This window comes from Ochotona curzoniae, unplaced genomic scaffold (assembly GCF_017591425.1).
Source record: "Ochotona curzoniae isolate NIBS_2020 unplaced genomic scaffold, NIBS_Ocur_1.0 contig_3255, whole genome shotgun sequence".
Classification (NCBI taxonomy): Eukaryota; Metazoa; Chordata; class Mammalia; order Lagomorpha; family Ochotonidae; genus Ochotona; species Ochotona curzoniae.
Genome location: NW_024465777.1, coordinates 2965381 through 2985860, shown reverse-complemented (window position 1 = coordinate 2985860; position 20480 = coordinate 2965381). Strand labels below are relative to the sequence as shown.

The window sequence follows — 20480 nt, the reverse complement described above, 5'->3', positions numbered from 1 at the left end:
GACGCTAAGCCACAGTGTCTAAGGCAGAGGTCGAGACAGGTGAGGGGCTGAGTCAAGCTGAGTCAGAGCAACCACTGGCATGCGCATGATCTGTAGCTGGGAACAGGCCAGTTTGGGGGGCTAAGGGGACACCCTAACTGGGTTGAGGTTCCCACCAAGGGGTGTGTGACATGGAATGGGGGCTGCGTTCTGATCTGGAAATGGTTGTAGTCTCCCTTGGCACAAGTGCAGATTGGGACTGGACACACCAAGCCAGGCCAGACTCCAACACTGTCTGGTGTTCTGGAGGACCAAGGTAGATGTGGGACAGACTAGGCTAGATCTCAACCCCTACTGAGCCAGCCATGTGTGAGACGTATGTAGGTATAGACGATCCGTGGCTGGGCTGAAACATCTAACAGCAAGAGCCAGCTTGGGTTGAAGGCCAGTCAGGAAAAGCCACTGTTCCTACTAGGACAGGAGGTGAACTGAGTAGGGCTGGCTCATGGAGCCTCTGGTATGCACAAAATCTGGCATTGGGAGAGGTTCTGATGGAGGAGCCTGGGCAGCTCCTCTGGTAGGACACAGTCCCTGCAGGTATGCGCAATAAACATGAAAGGAAACAGCCCAGAACAGGCCATGAAAAGTATCCCACTGGTATACATTTGGCATGGGTCAGGGGCAGACCAGGTTGAATCATTTCACGTCATCTAGTGGCAAATTCAAGTACCAGCACAGAGTGTAGGTCAGGTCAGCTTTGGACGCGACAAAAACCAGTGCACAATCCGGAATGCCAAGGTGAGGTTGCCTGTACCGGATGTGAATGCAGTGCCTAAACAGCACACGTGAGAACCAGGAAGGGAGGGGGCAGAGCTGGCAGGGGGAATATGGGGGTGTTCCCTTGCTGGACAGCTGGAGAGTGTGAGCTGGGATGGGGACAGACCAGACTATGCAGGGCTACAATACCTGTGGGCTTCATGTGGACTAGATCAGGGAAAAGCCAGGCTGGGCTGATTATTCCTACTGGTGCAAACAAAATCAGAGTGGGTGAGGGTTGGTTGGGTTTAGCCTCAGCATCAGCTGGCAGAAGCTGGCACTGGGGGCTAGTTCTGTCAAGTCAAAGCACAGAACCACCTGGAGAGTGCATAATCTGGGAGTGGGAGTGGCCTATTAGGGAGATAGTGGGCATCTCCCTCATGGGTTACCACTCCCACTAGAGAGTACACAAACTAGGATTGGGCTTGGGGTGGCTAGACAGAGAGGCACCCAACAACATCCGTGAGGGCTGGAGAGTTGAGCTGGTTGGATGGAACTAAGCTTTACTAACCATTGACATGTACAAGAACCAAATGGGATGTGGGATAGACTGAACAAGTCTGATGCACATAATGGCAAACCAGAGTAGGGGGTGGGCCTGGTGGGGGTTACTGTGGGTCGCTCTGACTAGGCTGCAGCTCCCACTGGTTTATGTGAGGGCCGAGTATGTGTTGGGCAGACCCAGACTGGACTGCACTATCCATTGGTTCCAGTGGAAGTTGGGGCTGAAAACAGAACCAACCCAGCAATTGCAACCACCAGTTGATCAGGGCGATGGATTGTGCTGGGCCCTATACTTGCTAGTACATATAAGAATCTGGTCTGGGAACACCTCAGACAAAGTTTCTCCCCAATAGAAATGCCGGACTCAGAACCCTATCGAAGAAAAGGCAGAAGACAGAACAAGTCAATCAACTACCTCAGCTATATGTTCGCGGCAAAATGCTGGGCAAACAGACTCTAAGGTAGACAATGTCAAAAAACGGATTCTTAGGCGACCTCATCGTGCTTGGAGTGGCAAGATTGGCAGTGATTCATAACTGGTGAACTGTCAAAACCACCTGAGCAAGAATCTCGGACCATGCCCCACATCCGGGACTTGGGCTGGGTGGGAGACTGGGTGGGGCTTCTCCCTCAATATCCCCGTTTACCTCAGATACATGAAAGAAACAATATGGAAATAATAGTCTTACCCACTTTCCTATAGCCCTTGAACCTTTTTACCCTAATTAACTATGTAAAGATTGTCAAAAATATAATAAAAAAAATGGAAAAAGGAAGAAGATGTCCACCTTGGTCTCTGTAGCCCCAGCTCCTGGCTCACCAGTCACCACCTCCTGAACAATATGCTGAGGCTGCACCATTGTCTGTACAAACTTTCTCCCACTTCTGGTTGGAGCAGTTCCCAGAATTAGAGAGACACCAGGTGTCCTATATAGCTAGGTTGTTGGTGGTGCTCATCTTGCCGGAACCTGTTGACCTGTTAGGTCTAAGGGGCTACATGGACCTATTTTGACCTGTTCAATGCCATAGTCGGTATTATTTTCCCTGTGAGACCAATGCAATGCACTGAGCTCAGTGAATTCTCACCCAGTTCAGTGCATATGCAGCTCACTATTGTCCCTATAGTCTTAAAGCTTTTGCCACTCTGTACAAAAAGGTGCCTGATATGCCACTCCTGGAGTTCTTTATCTGCTTGCCATCAGGTCTGAGGGCTACCTGGACCTGTCTTTGGTGGAAGCTGTATGATGCCATGCTGTTGCAGTTCACTGATCCAGAAATGAGTTCACTTCTAGCTCAGTGCATGCTCAGTCCTGTCCCATAGCCATTGTCTCCCTACACAAAATGGTGCCCCATTCTGCTGTAGAGGGCGGACTATGAAATCCACCCCGTTCTTGCACTGCCCATCTGGGATTTGCCACTCTGTCTCTGCTCTTGATCAAATCAAACAGACCAGCAGGATGGGCAGGTTTTTTTGGTTGGTTTGTTTGTTTTCGTCTGGATCCACCTCCTGAGCTCCGTCCCTTCCCACCATGTTGATGGTGGAGTTCCAGCTGCTGGTGTAGTTCCGATCGCCACTCAATTGAATGCCCCTGGGATATTGGTCACTACAACACCACACCATTGTGTCCACTGCTTTCCCGTGTCTGTCAGTCTCCAGGTACCCCTATGCTGTTGTTCTGTCCTCTTCTATCCTGGAATATGCCCTCTCAGCTTTACACTGGCTAATATTTCTTCATCTTAAACATGTCCTTACCCTATTCTGCCATCTTAATTCTCCATTTTGTGTGTTCTAATGTCAATGCTAAGTGCTTGACATTTTCTTTGTTGCTCTTCCAATCAATAGAGATCAAATTCTTCTAGGTTAACTATATGAGGGTCAGAACTCTCTTGACACTAAGAGGAAGGAAAAATTTGGATGAATTTATCTTCAATATATACAGCTGCGTAACCATGAGATTTCCACCTGTTTATGCACACTGGGGTTTTCTGAATCTCACACTGGAGTCACTAGATGGCACTGCATCCTCTGGGATAATACCCTCATTTGGCAAGCCTCTTGGATAGATGTGAACTATCCCAGGGCAATGTGGCCTGGTGGGTTGTCTTACTCAGAATTCTTTCTATGTGCTTATCATGACATTCTTTGATAATAAGAGAGACAAAGAAAGTTGATAAAGTTGTTAGAAGGTTTACAGAATAGCTAGGAGGATAATAGCCATAGGGAAGCAGGAAAAATCTAATAGTCTGCTTTCATCCCAAAAAAGGTCTCCCTAGATTTTCCCTAGATATCCAAGCATTATGACTACAATTCTACACTAAGGACATTCTTCACAGAGCTAGAAAAAAATAACACTGAAGTTTTGTATATAAACACAAAAGACCTGGGATAGCCAAAGCAACAAGAGCAAAGCCAGAGACATTCGTCTTTTTTTTTTTTTCTTTCTTAATCTTCTTCTTCTTCTTCTTTTTAAATAATCTTACTTAGTTGATTAGGGTACAAAGGGTCAAGGGCTACAGGAAAGTGGGTTATATCATTATTTCCACACTAACATTATAAATTTTCCCCCTGTATCTGGGGCCAAGGGAGAAACAAAGGGAGAAGCCCCACCCAGCCTACCACCCATCCCAGATCCCTGATGTGAGGCATGCTCCGAGGGTCCTGCTTAAGCTGTTTTGATAGTCTAACACTTCTGATTTGCTGCCAATCTCATTTTTCCAATCGTGATAAAATCCATTCAGAATCCACTGGTTGACACAGTCTCTTCATGGTTGGGGTTCTGAGTCCAGCAGTTCAGTTGGAGGGATCTCCAATAAAACTTCATCTGAGATGGTCCCAAACCTGATTCTTATGTGAGTTTGCCAGTACAGGGTCTGGCACCATCCAGACCAATCAGCTTATGCACATGCTGATCGTTGTAATTGCTGGGTCAGTTCTGTTTCTAGCCCTGTTTTCCACACAAACCAATGGATGTTGCAGTCCAGCCTGATTCTGCCCACTTCATACTCGGTCCTCACGTAAACAAGTGGGAGCTGCAGCCTAGTTGGAGCGACTCCCCATAACCCCCACCAGGCCTGCTCCCTACCCTGGTTCCCATGCATGCCATTATGTGCATCAGACTTGTTCAGTCTATCCCACATCCCATTTAGTTCTTGTACTTGTCACTGGGCATTGAAGCCAACCCAACCAACCTACTATCCAGCCCACACACATTCTGGCAGGTGCCTTTCTGTCTAGCCACCCCTGCCCCTGTACTGGTTTTTGTGCTCTCCAGTGGGAGTGGTAACCCATGAGGGAGGTGCCCACTATCTCCCTAATAGGCCACTCCCACTCCCAGATTATGCACTCTCCAGGTGGTTCTGTGCTTTGACTTGACAGAACTAGCCCCCAGTGCCAGCTTCTGCCAGCTGATGCTGAGGCTAAACCCAACCAACCCTCACCCACTCTGATTTTGTTTGCACCAGTAGGAATAATCAGCCCAGCCTGGCTTTTCCCTGATCTAGTCCACATGAAGCCCACAGGTATTGTAGCCCTGCATAGTCTGGTCTGTCCCCATCCCAGCTCACACTCTCCAGCTGTCCAGCAAGGGAACACCCCCATATTCCCCCTGCCGGCTCTGCCCCCTCCCTTCCTGGTTCTCATGTGTGCTGTTTAGGCACTCCAACCACATCTGGTACAACTCACCTCACTTTGACATTCCTTAATGTGCACTGGCATGTATTGCAACCAAAGCTGACCTGACCCACACTCTATGCTGGTGCTCAGATTTGCCAACGGGTGATGTGAACGGGTTCAGCCTGGTCTGCCCCCACCTATGCCATATGTATGATGGTGGGTATCTTCCTCTGGCCTGGTTTGGTTTGCTCCTTATCGTGGTTCTTGCCCTCACCTAAAGGGACTGTGTTCCGACAGAGGAGTTTCCCACGCTCTTCCTTCAGAACCTTTCCCTATGCCAGGTCTTGCATGTACTGGTAGTTCTATGGGGCAGCTCTCATTGCTGGCCTTCAACCCATTCCAGTTCTTTGTGTTGGATATTTCACCCCAGCCAAGGCTTGTCCATAGCCAGACACTGCTCACACATGGCTTAGTAGGGGGCAGAGACCCAGCCTAGCTGGGTCTCCAGGGCATCAGATGGTGCTGGCTTCTAGCCCAGCTTGATGCGCCCAGCCCCAGTCCACACTTGTGCCAAGGGAGATTGCAGCCATATCCAGACCAGAACGCAGCCCCCACTCCAGTTCCTGCACCCTCCTGAGGGAATCCTAACCTAGCAAGGTATACTGTCACAGCCCCCCAGCCGAGTCTATTCCCATCCCTAGATTACGCGCATGCCAGTGGTTGCTCTGATCCAGTTGGCTTATCCCCTCACCTGTCTCAGCCTTTGCCTTTGATGCTGTGGTTTAGTATTCCTGGCTTGTGCACACCAGTAAGTGTAAGAGCCTACTTTGGCATGACATGTGCTCCATCCTGATTTCTGTTATTTTTTGTGAGTTGAACTTTGCTTGGCCCTGCCTGGTCCACCCCCTTCCACAGTTGCAGCTCGGCCCACCCCACATCTTATTTTAGGATGTACCTTTGGGTGCTGCTGCCTTAACCTGCCCAGATGGCCATCGGCTCCTTTACCCATAAGTGATGGCAGGTGCCATGGTCACTCCTAGCTTAGCCCATTGCCACCCAGCTTGCGAGCTAACCAGCAGGACTTGTAGTTCTGCCACAGAGTCTACCCCTGGACCAAGTTCTCTCACATGCTGGTTAGTGTCTTGACCCTGCAAAATGTGACCAGTCCACTATTCCACCACCTGGCCAAGTAATGGTACTTAGCCATGCCAGACAGGCTCCCCATCCATAGATTTGGTGTGGACTAGTGTGTGGCAGTCAGTGATGCTCTATGCTAACAGCCCATCTCAGGATTCCTAATTGGGCTGGTGAATCTGGCCCAAATAGATCTTATGGATACTCCCCTCCAAACCATCAGGTCTCAGTCCCCACGCTTGCTTGAAAATTTCATGACCCCGTTACTGGGAATCACCCTGAATTCATCTCTCACCTACACTAACACTGGCCTTATTAATGGGTGTCCCTAGGCAGCAATCACATATCCTAAAAACCCCAGTGCTCGCCACTGGGCAGCCAGCAGGAAAAGCCTGGCACCACTTTGTGCACTGAATGCCCAAAGCCAAGGACTTGGTCCTTGCCTTTCGGCAGTGGCTTTGGCTTGAGTCCCCAGCATTGGGTCTGGCCTGGCAGGGGCCCCTCCCCCCTCAACAGCCACCACACTGCAGGGAGCTGCAGCCACCCCCAACCCCAAGGCCTGAACCCCAGAGACATTCTAATACCTGATTTCCAGACATTCTACAGAACTACAGTAGCTAAGGCAATATGACATTGGCACAAAACTGACACATAAGCCTCCAGTTGCAGTCAACTGCTTAGGGAGAAAGGCAGCCAATGGCCAGCAGGATTCTGGGCCGTTAATGCCAACTATGCTAGAGTGCCAGCAGAGCTGCCTATTCTATTTTTTATTAAGATGGGGGGTGGGTGTACTGGGAAAACCACACCATGATTCCCTGGCCCCACTTCATGAGCCCTTGCAGGGTCCTGGAGACAAATAGGAATGGGAGTCACAAATTTGACATATATGGAATGACTTCTAGGGGCTTCTACACACCAGGCCACTGCTCATGCAGGTAACTTGAGGGAGCTGAGAAGTTGTGGATCAGAATGGGGGTTCTGGAGGGCCTCCCTGTTCCTTCAGTAAATGGTGCTGGGAAAGCAGATATCCACATGCAGAATGCAGGAACTAGACACAGGCACTCTGCTTCCCCCACCGGTTACCCATAGGGAAGTCAACGCAACATGAATCAGAAAGCTGAAGGTCATGGGGAAATACTGCAGAATACCAGATTAGACGACAAGTTTTTTTTTTTTTTTTTTTTTTTTATATATAACACCCAAAAGCACAAACAACAAAAGTAAAAAAAAAAGGGGGGGGGGAAATTTGGCAAGTTAAGAAGAATCTGCACCACAAACAGAACATCAGTAGAGCAAAGAGATAAATTAGAACGGAAGATTCTGCAAGCTATTCATGTGACAAAGCATTAACATTCAGAATATATAAGCAACTAAGATAACTCAGCAACAATAAAAAAAAACCCCACATTTTATTTTTTATTGGAAAGTCAGTTATAAAGAGAGGAGATACAGGCAGAAAAATTAGTCTGCTGGTTCACTCCCCAAGCAGCCGCAATGGCCAGAACTGAGATGATCTGAAGCCAGGAGCCAGGAGCTTCTTTTGGGTCTCCCACATGGGCTTTGGGCTGTCCTCGACTGCTTTCCCAGGCCACAAGCAGGGAGCTGGATGGGAAGCAAAGCAGCCAGGATACAAACTAGCACCCATATGGGATCTCAGGAATGCAAGGCAAGGACTTTAGCCACTAGGTTACCATGTCAAGCCCCACATGATCCAATTTTAAAAATGGACAAATTAGGGCCTGGGCAATGACTCAGTGGGTAAATCCTTGTCTTGGGAGTACCAGGATCCCATATGGGTGTTAGTTCGAGTCCCGTTATTCCACTTCCCATCCAGCTTCCTGTTTGTGGCCTGGGAAAGCAGAGGAAGATGGCCCAGAGCCTTGGGACCCTGTACCCACATGGGAGACCTGGAAGAAGTAATTGGCTCCAGGCTTCAAACTGGCTCAGCTCTGGCCATTGTGGCCATCTGGGGAGTGAATTAGTTGATGGAAGATTATCTCTCTCACCTTTTCTCTTTGAAACTCTGCATTTCAAACAAATTTTTTTTAAAAATTTTTAAAAATTACAGGATTTATTTATTTGTTTTATTTTTAAAGATTTATTTATTTTTATTGCAAGGTCAGATCTACAGAGAGGAGGAAAGACAGAGAGGAAGATCTTCCATCCACTGATTCACTCCCTGAGTGACTGCAATGGCCGAAGCTAAGCCAACCCGAAGCCAGGAGCCAGGAGCTTTTTCTGGGTCTCCCACGTGAGTGCAGGGTCCCAAGGCTTTGGGCCATCCTCGACTGCCTTCCCAGGCCACAGACAGGGAGCTGGATGGGAAGTGAGGCCGCGGGGATGAGAACCAGCATCTTTATAGGGTCCTGGTGTGTTCAAGGAGGGGACTTTAGTCACTAGGCTACCACGTTGGACTCTATTTATTTGTTTTAAAGAATGATACAGGGAAGGTGATGGAGGAAGAGAGAGAGATTGGGAGAAGTTTTCCACTGGCCGGTTCACTCCCCAAATGGTTGTAATGGCCAAACTGAAGCCAGGTGCCTGGAATTCCATCCGTCTCCCATACAATTGGTAGCGATTAGAGTATTTGGGTTGTCATCTGCTGACTTTCCAGGAACAGAGGTAGGGAACTGAATAGGAAGTGGAGGAGCCGGGACTCCAACTGTGGTCTAAGATGGGTTTTCAGTGGCATTAAGAGAGACTAACCACACTGATGGCATGAGCTCTTCATTGCTAGATAAAGTGACCAAAGGAGCCACGTGAAGAGCTGAGGACTCTGTGCCTGAGAATGTTCTTCAGCAGAGGGAGGGTGAGGAGGAGCCTATGAGAGGCTGAAAAAGAAAAAAAGTGACCCCAGAGGCCAAAGGCTGCACAGAACCAGGAGCAGATGGGGTCTGGGAGACCAAGCACGGAAGTATTCCAGGGGAGGGTGCTAGGCTTACCCAGTTCCACTAAGTAGGTAAGATGAGGAACTGAACACGTTTGGCAAGGATGATTGGTATCATCATGAGGGTGAGAGCCTGATCAGAGAGGGCTCTGTGAGGATGGGGGCAGGTAGGGGATGCAGCGAGAGAGACACGGGGAACAGTTTGGCTGGGGCAGCCGGAGGGAACAGAGATGTGTGTGGTCCTCTAAGACTTCTTATCTGCTTGTTAGACTGAGATGTGGTAGATACTTTATAAGGGGGTGGCGTGTCTTTAAAGGAGGAGAGGATTTAGGATGGAGTGGAAGAAATTTTCAAATAAGAGGGCTTCTGCGATTGAAGCTGACAGCGTCCTTTGGGTTGGAGAGAGGTAGGACCAGGGAGAAGGGCGGAAACAGGAGCCATCTGCTTCTCCTCTTCCGCTCCTTAGTAAGCCTTGAAAACTGCCCATACCAGAGGTGCTTCCACTCGAGGCAGTGACTACTCACACACACGAATGACTTTTTTTTTTTTAGCCCTTGTTGACTTTGTGCCCTTCCCAGGGTGAGAGGCAAGAGCTGGAGAGCCACAGACAAGGATAAATCTGTTGGCCTCTCTTAAGCTCCTGTAAGCACGCCAGGTAAAATCCACTCAGGGACTGGGTGTGAGGCTGTCAGGGACCTCCCTGATTAGACCAGGGCCGGCTATCATTAAACAGCATGGAGAGTCTGAGGTCCCTCTGGTTTCTGTCTGCTGTCCCCAGGGTACACGGGTGTCTGCTGACCCACAGCAGCTAGTTTCTTGGCCAGGAAGGATTCTGTGAAGGCAATGCTAGTCTTTAGACAATAGGCCACAGAGCCGTGACAATACCCTGCTGTGTGCTCCCATCCCGTGGGCCTGAGACCATTCCTGGGGACATTTTTGTTGGGTTACTGCACACCCACAAATAGCCACTAAAAGGAACAAGACTTGACAATTAGAAGGCTATTTAGAGCAGGCAGTTTAAAACTAACAGATCACAGATGTGCCTGTTACTCCTTGCCATAGACTCTAAATTGTTCTTCCAGCCTCCAGTGGCTCCCACGCCAGCCCATTCTGCACATTGTAGCAGGATTAATCTCCTTACAGCACTGACTTGATCTTGTCACAACCCCATTACAGCATCATCCATGGATCCCCACCGCCTTTAACATCGCCAAGCAGCAGAGCGTCTTCCTTCGGGACCCCTTTGTCCCTGACAGCGCGTGGCCTACCTCCTCCCCCAGACTCCAAAGCTGCTACCTCCTGCAGTGCCCTCGCTCTCCTTCTGGGATCCCTCCCTCCACTCTTGCTCACTCCCACTTGGCCCTGCCCGTGCCCTGCAGAAATCCCTTTTCCCGGGGAAGCCTTCTTAGTGACTCCTCCTCACGTGAACTCCTGCCTGACCTGAGGATGTCACCAAGGGGTTTGCACAGTACCTCCAGCCTCCTCCCAACACCAAAGGAACAGCTGGACTCTGCACAAACAATAGATGACTGTCATCAGAGCGCCTGTCTTCCATATTGGACATGAAGTGAGAAGTCCACACAGGGGAAGGTTAGCAGGTATCTTGTTCACCATTGGAACGCCAGTGCCTGGTGAGCACGTAGGAACACTAGCAAGAAGAAAGTGGGCATCAACTAAATGTCTTTTCTTTTTTTAAATATTTTTTAAAATCCAGAATGAGAGAGTAACTATACATGTGACTGTACTGGGCCTGGCAGCATGGCTTAGCGGCTAAAGTCCTCGCCTGGAATGCGCCAGGTTCCCATATGGGCGCCAGTTCTAATCCTGGCAGCTCCACTTCCCTTCCAGCTCCCTGCTTGTGGCCTGGGAAAGCAGTGGAGGACAGTCCAAAGCCTTAGGACCCTGCACCCGTGTGGAAGACCCGGAAGAGGTTCCTGGCTTCGGATTGGCACAGCATCGGCCGTTGCGCTCACTTGGGGAGTGAATCGTCGGACGGAAGATCTTCCTCTCTGTCTCTCCTCCTCTCTATATATCTGACTTTCCAATAAAATAAATAAATCTTTAAAAAAATTTGCTTATGCATTTGAAAATTAAAGTTATAGAGAAAGAAGAAGAGACAGAGAGATTATGAGAGAAAGGTCTTCCATCAGTTGGGTCACTTCCCAAGTGGCTGCACAGTTGGAGCTGAGCCTATCTGAAACAAAAAGCCAAGAGCTTCTTCTTGGTCTCCCACGTGAATGCAAGGGCCCAAGGACTTGGGCCATCCTCTGTTGCTTTCATAGGCCAGAAGCAGGGAGCTGGATGGAAAGTGGAGCAAGAAAAAGAACAGTGCCCATAAAAGATGCCAGTGCAGCAGGTGGAAGATTAGCTTGCTATGCCACTGTACTGGCCCCACTTTTATTTTATTTTATGTTTTTTTTTTAAAGATTTATTTATTTAGGGCCTGGCATGATGGCCTAGTTGCTAAAGTCCTCGCCTCGAACCCACTGGGATCTCATATGGAAGCCGGTTCTAATCCCCGCAGCCTCGCTTCCCATCCAGCTCCCTGCTTGTGGCCTGAAAAAGCAGTTGAGGATGGCCCAAAAGCCTTGGGACCCTACACCCACATGGGAGACCCGGAAAGAAGTTCCTGGCTTCTGGCTTTGGGTCAGCGCAGCACTGGTTGTTGCAGTCACATAAGGAAAGAATCAGTGAATGGAAGATCTTCCTCTCTGTCTCATCTCCTCTCTGTAGATCTGACCTTGCAATAAAAATAAACAAATCTTTTTTTCTAAAAAAAGAGATTTATTTATTTAAAAGGCAGAGTGAGAGAGAGAGAGAAAGAGAGATCTAGTCATTCTTATATATCCTAGATGGCCATTACAAGGAGAATTCTATTGAAATCAGGAGTCCAGAACTTCATCCAAGTCACCCACCTGGGCTTTGAAGTCGGACTGAAAGCAGAGTAGCCAGGGCAAAATTCAGTGCTCGCATGGGATGCTGCTGTTGCAGGCAGCAGCCTACCTCACACAACGCTAGCCCCCTTTTCAACTGTCATTGCAGCAGATGGTCTTGCTGCTTATGGTAGAGGATTTCCTAAACATTAGAAGAGTCACCAGAAGAATAGTACATGTCCGTTGTTTGCCCCAAGATAAGTTACCTTGCTGTGTCCGTTACATCTGTAACACAGAGGTAATGATGCTTTCACCAGAGGTAGCGACAATGATGGGGCAGGTGGGCATTGAGGACCTGTCATGTGCCTGCCACACAGAAGGTGTTTAGTAGAGTGTTGGTGATCCGTAACCCTGGGGTGTCTACCCATACCTCGGCATTTGTGTTCAAGTGCAGCCTGTGAAATGGGATTCCTTTTGCCACCCTTGAGCAAGTTAGATTTTTTAACCCACAAGAAGAGCCATGGAGAGCAATCCGCCTTTCCTGTCAGGTTTGAGAAGTGACTACACAATGTGAGAACCAGCTCAAGATTCCCCAGTGGAATCCCACTCCCATCGTCAAGGAAAGGAAGTTTCTAGAAAAGATGATATGTGTTACCTCTACATTGAAATCAATTCAATACATATTTGGTCTGGACCTTTTTAAAAATTTTCAAACATTTTTCTTTCAGCGTTTTGTATCTCCTATTGGCCACGGAAGGCAGGAGCTGCTCAGTTAAAGGCGTCTCGTCAGAAATGAGATCCAGGTATAGGAGACCAGCTTGGCTCCCGAGGCAAGGCCTGGCTGTTGCATGTGGTTAGCAGTGCCTCAGCCTGTCCGGGGCAGCCCTGAACGATGTTTTTTGAATTATTTTTTATCAGTGCAAAACAAAATACTGAAACCCTTTCATCTGCCTCTCCCCCCATTCCCATCTCCCTTCCTTTTTCCACACTGGAGGCTTAAGCCCAAGAAGATTCTATGGCAGGCCATAGGGTCTGGAATATTCCAGAAAGCATTTCTTTTAAAGTAGATAATGTTTAGGGGAGCATATCTGTTAGAGGCTTTGCTCTGGTCAGAGGGCCCTGCATCTTGGGCCTCAGCACAGGGTGAACACAGCAAAAATTCTTAGTGCAAGGATGTGCAGAAAAGGAGGATCTTTGGCTCCAATCATGGAAACCCAGTGGGAGGCTACCCAGGAGCTTTGCCTGCACTTAAGCCCCTGACTGCCCCTCAACCACATGGGCAAACTTGTCCTCCTGTCTAATCCACAGAAGATTCTATGCGCCTCTGACCCAGGAGGGTGGGGAAGCAAGGGATGGAACAGGAAGATGAACTTCAGGGTCAGACAGACCTGCTTTGGAGTCCCAACAGCAGCACAGTCACTGTGGGGCTTTGGGCAAGTGCCTTTTCTCTTGGAGTTGAAGACTCATCTGCGAACGGAAAGAGGAAGGCTTCTGAGGGCACAAGACAACTCATGGGATAACTTAGGGAAAGCACCTTGCATGGTGCTGGTACTTGGTGTATACCTAAACACAGGAGGAAGGAGGATGGCTACGGAGGAAGAATATGCCCATATTCCAGCAGTTCTCTCCACCTGAGTACTTTTACAGTGAGATGACATGACTGCTTAACCCTGTGATCTTCAATGGGACGCCAGTAGGGAGAGACCCCAAGAATCTGAGGTGATGTGTCAGAGCATCACTGACTGTTGCAGAATAAAAATGTATTACCTTGTTTCCAAGAAGTCATCAATCGCAACATACATAACTCATCAAGAAACAGCTTTATGGACACAGAAGGTGAGGAAAAGAAATATAATTACATTAATGAGTTCATTAATTGTAAGACACATTCTGATTTGAGAATCAGAAAAATATGAACAAAATACATGTCATGCAATTGAGAAAGTGCCATAATAATAATGCTGGCCTTCCCAAGTTAGGCACCTGCTGGGGCCAGGACTACACTGTGCTTAATCCCAGGCTTGTGCTTGGCTACTCAGCAAAGGAGATGTTACCATTTATACTTTACGGTTGGGACACTGAAGGTGGACAGGTAGGACCACTTTTTCCTCATTCTTGTATTTTCATTTTGTGGGGGTCGAGTCACTTTTCTCAGGCAGTAGAGCTATAGGGCATGGGAGGCAGGTCTTCTTAACTCCAAAATGCGGTCCCTGTTCAGTTGGTCACTGTGTCCAGGCTCAAGGGGACAGAGGGCAGCTCTCTATAGGGGACCGTTGTGGGGAATGTGACTGATGCTCTCTGGCTTGACTCTGCAAAGAGGTGGCCAAAGACCTAGGGGACATGGAGTTGTAACCTAATCTCTAAATCACCAAATCGGAAGGAAGGTGTTACCAGGACAGCCAGGGTGGCTTGGCATCCAGATCAATCCACTGCAGCAGGGGTCTTCTGGCGCCATGAGAGGTGCCAGGGTCATTCCCGGCCACAAGCACAACGGCGCATGCCACTTGGAGTCACCCCCTTTCTCCTGCTAACCCTCTCCTAACACAGCAGCAGCTCTGTGGAAAGGATTCAGGTTTTCTTAGGGCCTCTCTGCCAGAGAGGAACAAGTGCTGACAGGACTCATGAGCTAGTTGGTAGGCCCCTGGTGCGGGGAGCAGGTGACAACAGCAAGCTGGTTAGCCTGTGTGAATTCCCTGTGTCTGACCGTGGGACGGGGATTTGACTCAACAAGGATGCGGCTGTGGTACTGAGATGACCCCAGAATCCCAGCCTGTTGTGACATCCCCAGAGCCCACTCCAGGCTTGACACAGTCAGAAGACTCCTGGGCTGGGAGTGTCTGTCTAGCTGCAGTTTTTTTTTTTTTTGTAGGGGAACAAGGGGCAGAGTCAAATACACATTAATGGCTCCCCAACATAGTTCAGCCTCATCAAGTGACTGAAGATGGTCCTCCAGGTTTTTGGCAGGCATGTGAATATAGTTGGGGTGTAGGGACAGGGGCACAGCAAAGTGAGAGTCAGGGTGGCCTGAAGCATCAAGGCACGCGCAACAGATGCCTCTGTCGACTTGCCCAAAGGAGCTCGCGCGAAGCTGCCAGAGAAGTGTGCTCCTTGATTCTGGGACTTGATTCTGGAGAAAGCTCTCGGGACAGCGCTGGGGAGAGGTTGTCAAGTCTCCACATGGACGGCCACCGGGCTGAAGGTGACCGTGGCAGAGTTCTGGCTGCTGGTGCTGCTGGGGTCCGGGGCAGAAGAGCTGGTAGGCTTGGGGCCCTTGGGCTCCAGCTCCCGCCTTGTTCTCATTTTCCTGCAGTGAGATAAGCACACACCAGTGAGTTTTTGCCCCATTGGCCATGGGACCTGGCCTCTGTGACAGTGGCTCTGGTGATACAGTGCGTGTAGACCCTCATGAGAGTGTTACTTCACTACCAACCTCGGAGCCGCTGGGTGGGGCCTCCGGCACCAGCCGGCCCCTTTAGTTTTCCCTTCTTTAAGATTTATTTTTATTGGAAAGGCAGATCAGATTTACAGAGAGAAGGAGAGACAGAGAGAAAAATCTTCCATCCACTGGTTCACTCCCCAGATGGCCACAATGGCTATAGCTGAGCTGAGAGCCAGGAGTTTCTTCTGGCTCTTTCCATCCCTGCTAAGCTGGGGGTAGTAACAGTACCTGCCTTGTGGTCCTTGTGACGTCTTACATGAGCTAACACACAAGTAAAGCTTTAGAACTATCCCTGGCTTATGATACGGAGACACTACATGTTGGCTATAAATGATCTTCCTACTATGATAAAGGTACTGCATGTTTACTACACTTCTAGCATGAGGAATACCTCCCTTCCAATAAAAAACAACTTTGTGGATCATCGCACAGATATACTGGTTGTTAGTATTCTGCTGTCTTACATGTATGTGCATATGTGACCCATGTGTGTGATCACAGTGAGTAGATGATTTTGTAACTCTGCCAAAATCTTATGATGGATTTCCCATCAATGCATTTTCCCCCTGCAATATCCTTTTTCTTAAGGGCTTCCAGTTCTTCTATGACGTGATTTATTTAATTCTGATTTCTTGCATGAGAAAGAATAACCTTCTAGGAAAAATTGTGCCTAGAAGGTGATAATACATAACTTTTATTCTTCATGAAATCAAACTGTTATTTTATCCCCTCTTATTTGGCTCCAACAAAGAGGAGCTGTGATGCATGCTGCCAATACTTGTCACGTCAAATATTTACGTAGCCTGCACCAGGGAAGCTAGCAGAGGGATTCCCAGGGAGACGGACAGAAACACTCCTCGATTGCCAGGTTTACCAGTGTGCTCAAGGCCATTATCATTGACACTCAGATGCTGTGTTTCTCCAGGTATGCGTCTGCGGTCACCATGAGGTTTCTCCAGCAGAACAGACTTCAGGGCAGAGACCCAAAGGGCAAGAGCCTTGGCTGGCGACCCAAGGATACCCCCGGCACCGCAAGCCTCCCCCAACAAATGTTACTTGCTTGGACAGTGCCAAGGCCCAGGGAATCCCATACCTGTTGTACATCTTCAGCAGAATCAGGACCACGGTGAAGAGGATGATCACAACCACCACGATGGCAGCGATGATGGCTCCAGAACCTACAGAGTGCAGAGTATGGACAGCCTGGGAGGGGCCCTGCCGCGCACCTGCCACCCCTCTGAGTCAGGGGAAAATGAAAGGGATGTGCGGGGATGAGCACCACCCACCAGCCACAGCCACAGTCCTGTCCAGGTTGGCCATGCACCCCTGGGCCTCAGCCTGCCTGCCTTGTCCACCAAATTCTGCTGCAGGCTGTGTCCCATTCTAATCAGCTGCATTCAGTCACACACTTCTTCCAGGAAACAAGTGAAGCACACTACCTCCTCTCATGCTGATAACACAAAAGTAAACTGTGAGCTCTGTAGATGACTTTGAAATTGAAATTCAACCCTAAAAGGGGGCGGGGTTGAAGACCTCATGGCCCCCAGACACCGATCATGCACACATTTCCATTTTCACCAATGTCTGTCTGGGCAAATATCTTAGAATAACTCAGTATGCCTGAAAATCCATTGTAAGTAAATGTTCATCATTATTATTATTACTATTATTTATTTGGAAGGTAGAGTTATTGACAGAGAGATCTTCTATCTGCTGGTTTATTCCCCAGGTGGCTACAGCAGGCAGGGCTGGATCAGGCTTCTTCCTGGTTTTCCATGATGTGCAGGGTCCCAAACACTTGGGCCATGCCCTGCTGCTTACCCAGGTGTGGTGGCACTGAGTTGGATCAGATATGGAATAGCCAGGACATTTACTGGCACCCATATAGAATGCTGGCATGCCAAGTGGTGACCCAGGATGCTACACCACAGTACTGGCCCCAAAAGAAGTATTTCTAAATATGGAAAAATATGCATTTGATTTAAAAATGTAGCTATGTTCCATATAATGCTTTAAAATAAATATAATCATCTTCCTGTATTATTAGATGTCTTTGTGACTTGAAAATATTTATTCATTTGTGTTTTTTAAAAGATTAATTTATTTTTATTGTAAAGGCAGATATACAAAGAGAAGAGACAGAGAGAAAGATCTTCCATCTACTGGTTCATTCCCCAAATGGCTGCAACAGCTGGAGTTGAGCCAATCCAAAACCAGGAGCCAGGAGCTTCTTCCGGGTCTCCCATGTGGGTGTAGGGTTCCAAGGTTTTGAGTCATCCTCTGCTGTTTTCCCAGGCCACAAAGAGGGAGCTGGAAGGGAAGTGGAGCAGCCAGGATACAAAAACCAGCGCCCACATAGGATGCTAATGCAGCCATCATGTGGCCCCAAGAGCACAGGCCCTGATCCTCTGCACCAAGAGTTGACCATAACACTTGTCCTGCCATCTGCTCCCCTGGCCTCCCAGCCAAAGTGACCTTACTCTTATAGAGGAAGTCCTCTCCCCGGGTGGTCATGTTCAGTGAGAAGAAGGTGGTGGCCCGCAGAGGAGTGACTGTGGTCATCGCGATCCTGCTGGGAATGAGAAGTTTTGTTTAAAGTAGAGCAAGCCTCAGTATTCCTGTGCAATGCCCTCTGGTCTCCACCTGACTGCAAAAGACGCAGGGAGGCTGCTCTTGGCAGCAAGTTCATGCAAGGCCCATTACCTGGAAGAAATAAAATGTGTGTCCAACATCTGTCAGGAACTCTGCTTTTTCACCGCAGCTTGCATTTGGTCAACAATATTGACTCAACTGTATTTTACATTCAATCATCTAGAATTGCTGCTCCACTTGACAGGTGATACCTAAGCCCCAAGGGCTCTCTGGAGTCCCATGTTTCCCCGGCGGCATTCACCCAACACTGTCCACCTGCCATTCCCTTGAGCCTTCCTTCACCCTGCCATGGTGCCTTCTGTGGGGGTCCCACTTTGAGAAGTGCTAACATCTAAGAAAGCGCAGAACAAAGGTAGAACACAACTATAGTCTAGAAGAGACCTTGCAGAGGGGCAGGGTTGGCGACAGGAGAAAGGCGAGCCAGTCCTCATAGGGGGAGATAAGGACCGAGGAGAGGCTTGGTCTCAGAGTCTCCCTTCATATCCTGCCTGTCTCAGTCATTGAGGGGTGCTTATCATTCACCTTGCTGCCTCTCCAGTGAATAAATATACAAATTGTAAAGAAGAATTCAGGAGTGGCGGCACTGGGCACAAAGGCTAAACTACCACCCAGGTGCTGGCATCCCACATTGGGGTGCCTGGAATCAATGGAATCAACCCCCCTCTGCTTCCATTCCATCGTCCTGTTTACGATCCCCCGGAGGCCGCAGGTGATGGAACCAAGGGCTTGGGGTCCCTGCCACCTATGTCGCTCCTGGCTTTGGCCTGGCCCCACCCCAGCTGCTAAGGGCGTCTGAGAAGTGAATCAATGGATGGGAGAGCTCTTTGAATCTCTCTGGTTTTTAAATAAAAATTTTAAAAATAACTGAAAACTCAGAGCCATTTACATTGCTTTTTGTGTTTTTGTCCCAACCCTGCTTACTCTCTCCCCTAAGCAACCATGGCCTTGACCCTTCTCGACCCTTGGCAGTTTTCAATATCACCAAGTGTTAACTGGGTTATGCCAGGGGGACTTCAAGTTTGTGGAAAAAGGAAGGTATGTTTATCTGGGGGTACAAATTGTTGAAATCTGTGCACTCCAATGGCCTTCAATATATTTATGTAATATGTATGGTTTTTTTTTTTAACCAAAGTTTACTGTTAATTCCACTTCCTGTGAACTTCCTGTAGTCCCCTTGTATATCCATAAGCATGACACATGTTGTGGCTCTACATAATGTATTTTAGATTTCTTTGTTTTGCTATTTATTTAAAAGGCAGAATTACAGAGAGAGAGAGAGAGAGATCTTTGTGTTGATTCACTCCCCAAATGACCACCACAACAGCCAGAACTTGTCCAGGCTGAAGCAAGGAGCCAGAAGTGTTCTTCTGGGTCTCCCACATGGGTGCAGGGGTCCAAGGACTTGGGCCATCCTCTGCTGCTTTCCCAGTCACATCAGCAGGGAGCTGGATGGGAAGTGGAGAAGTTGGGACTCAAACGGGCACCTCTATGGGATGCTGGTGTCACAGTGGAGGCTTAGCCCGCTATACTACAATGCTGGCCTCCTCTACATAATATTTATTACACAGACATCAGTCAGATGCCTTCTATGTGACCATCACTGTGCTACACGCTGGGGACATGCTAAGTGACCTGAGGAGCCCTGCTGACCGTGGGAAACGCAGGCTTCAGTGAGACCGATTGTGTGTCCTCTCCTTCTGGGGCTCCCAGAGCAACTATCCTCCCCCTGCTCCCCCACTACCTCCTCTGGTCAGTATGGAAAAGCCAGCCCAGCCAGGGCTGTCACCCACAGCTCCAGGTGGCTGCCCGGCCTCTGGGTTGCACCTCCCTTCTGCCACCACTGATGGACACGGTGCGCAGGCTGCCACCTGCTTCCAGACCACCAGAGTAGGAGATGGGAAGCCTGGTGGCCAAAATCTGACCTTACTGATCTGTAGGATGGCCTCTGCCCTCCTTAGTCCAGGGCTTTGCCTAGCCTTCCCCAGCTCCTGTCTATCCTTCCTCCCACCGAAGAGAAGACCCTCAGGCCCCTCAGAGCTGGGGCTTCAGCCAACAACCCCGTGCAGCTCTGCCTGGACCAGCCAAGCTTCTTGTTCCCCAGTAAAGTGCACACATGCTTCAAGACTCACCCCTGGGCAGGCTGCCACCCAGGCCACTTGCCAACTGGCATCTCCACAGCAGTTCATATTGCTGCAGATCCCGAGGTGTATGGTTCTCCCTGGCATCTTTCCAGTCTCTGCCTCCACCCCGTGGTTATGTGTCTGACTCTGCTCACTTTTTCCTGGGGCTGGTGGGGAAGGCTGGGGTCAGCACCAGAGTTCCTTCCAATATTCTTCATTCCCCTTGGCAGCTGAGTGTTGGAAGAAGAGGGTGAGAGAGCTCAGTGGGCAGTGTTTTGGGTGCCGGTATGAGTGCCAGTGGGTATCTGCTGAGCTAAAGTAACGCTGCGGGCAGGAGGCGGGGTCAGGGGCTCAGAACAGAGACAGATACAAGCACTAACAAGCAGGAGACTGCGGAGTCTTCCCCAGCCCTGCATCCCATCCCTCCTCTCAGGGAAGACCCTAAGTCACCCACCCTAAGTCA

The 20480-nt window shown here is 49.1% G+C and overlaps 1 protein-coding gene across 1 annotated transcript; it reads right to left on the bottom strand.

Annotated features, from left to right (window-relative positions):
* Positions 1-14966: 14966 nt before the first annotated feature.
* Positions 14967-17807, bottom strand: LOC121156146 (non-compact myelin associated protein). Its single transcript, XM_040979754.1, has 3 exons — positions 17726-17807; positions 16339-16423; positions 14967-15110 (listed from the first exon to the last, which is right to left on the bottom strand). Exons 1-3 carry the CDS (start codon positions 17805-17807, stop codon positions 14972-14974), a joined length of 306 nt encoding a protein of 101 aa, XP_040835688.1. The 3' UTR covers positions 14967-14971.
* Positions 17808-20480: the final 2673 nt, after the last annotated feature.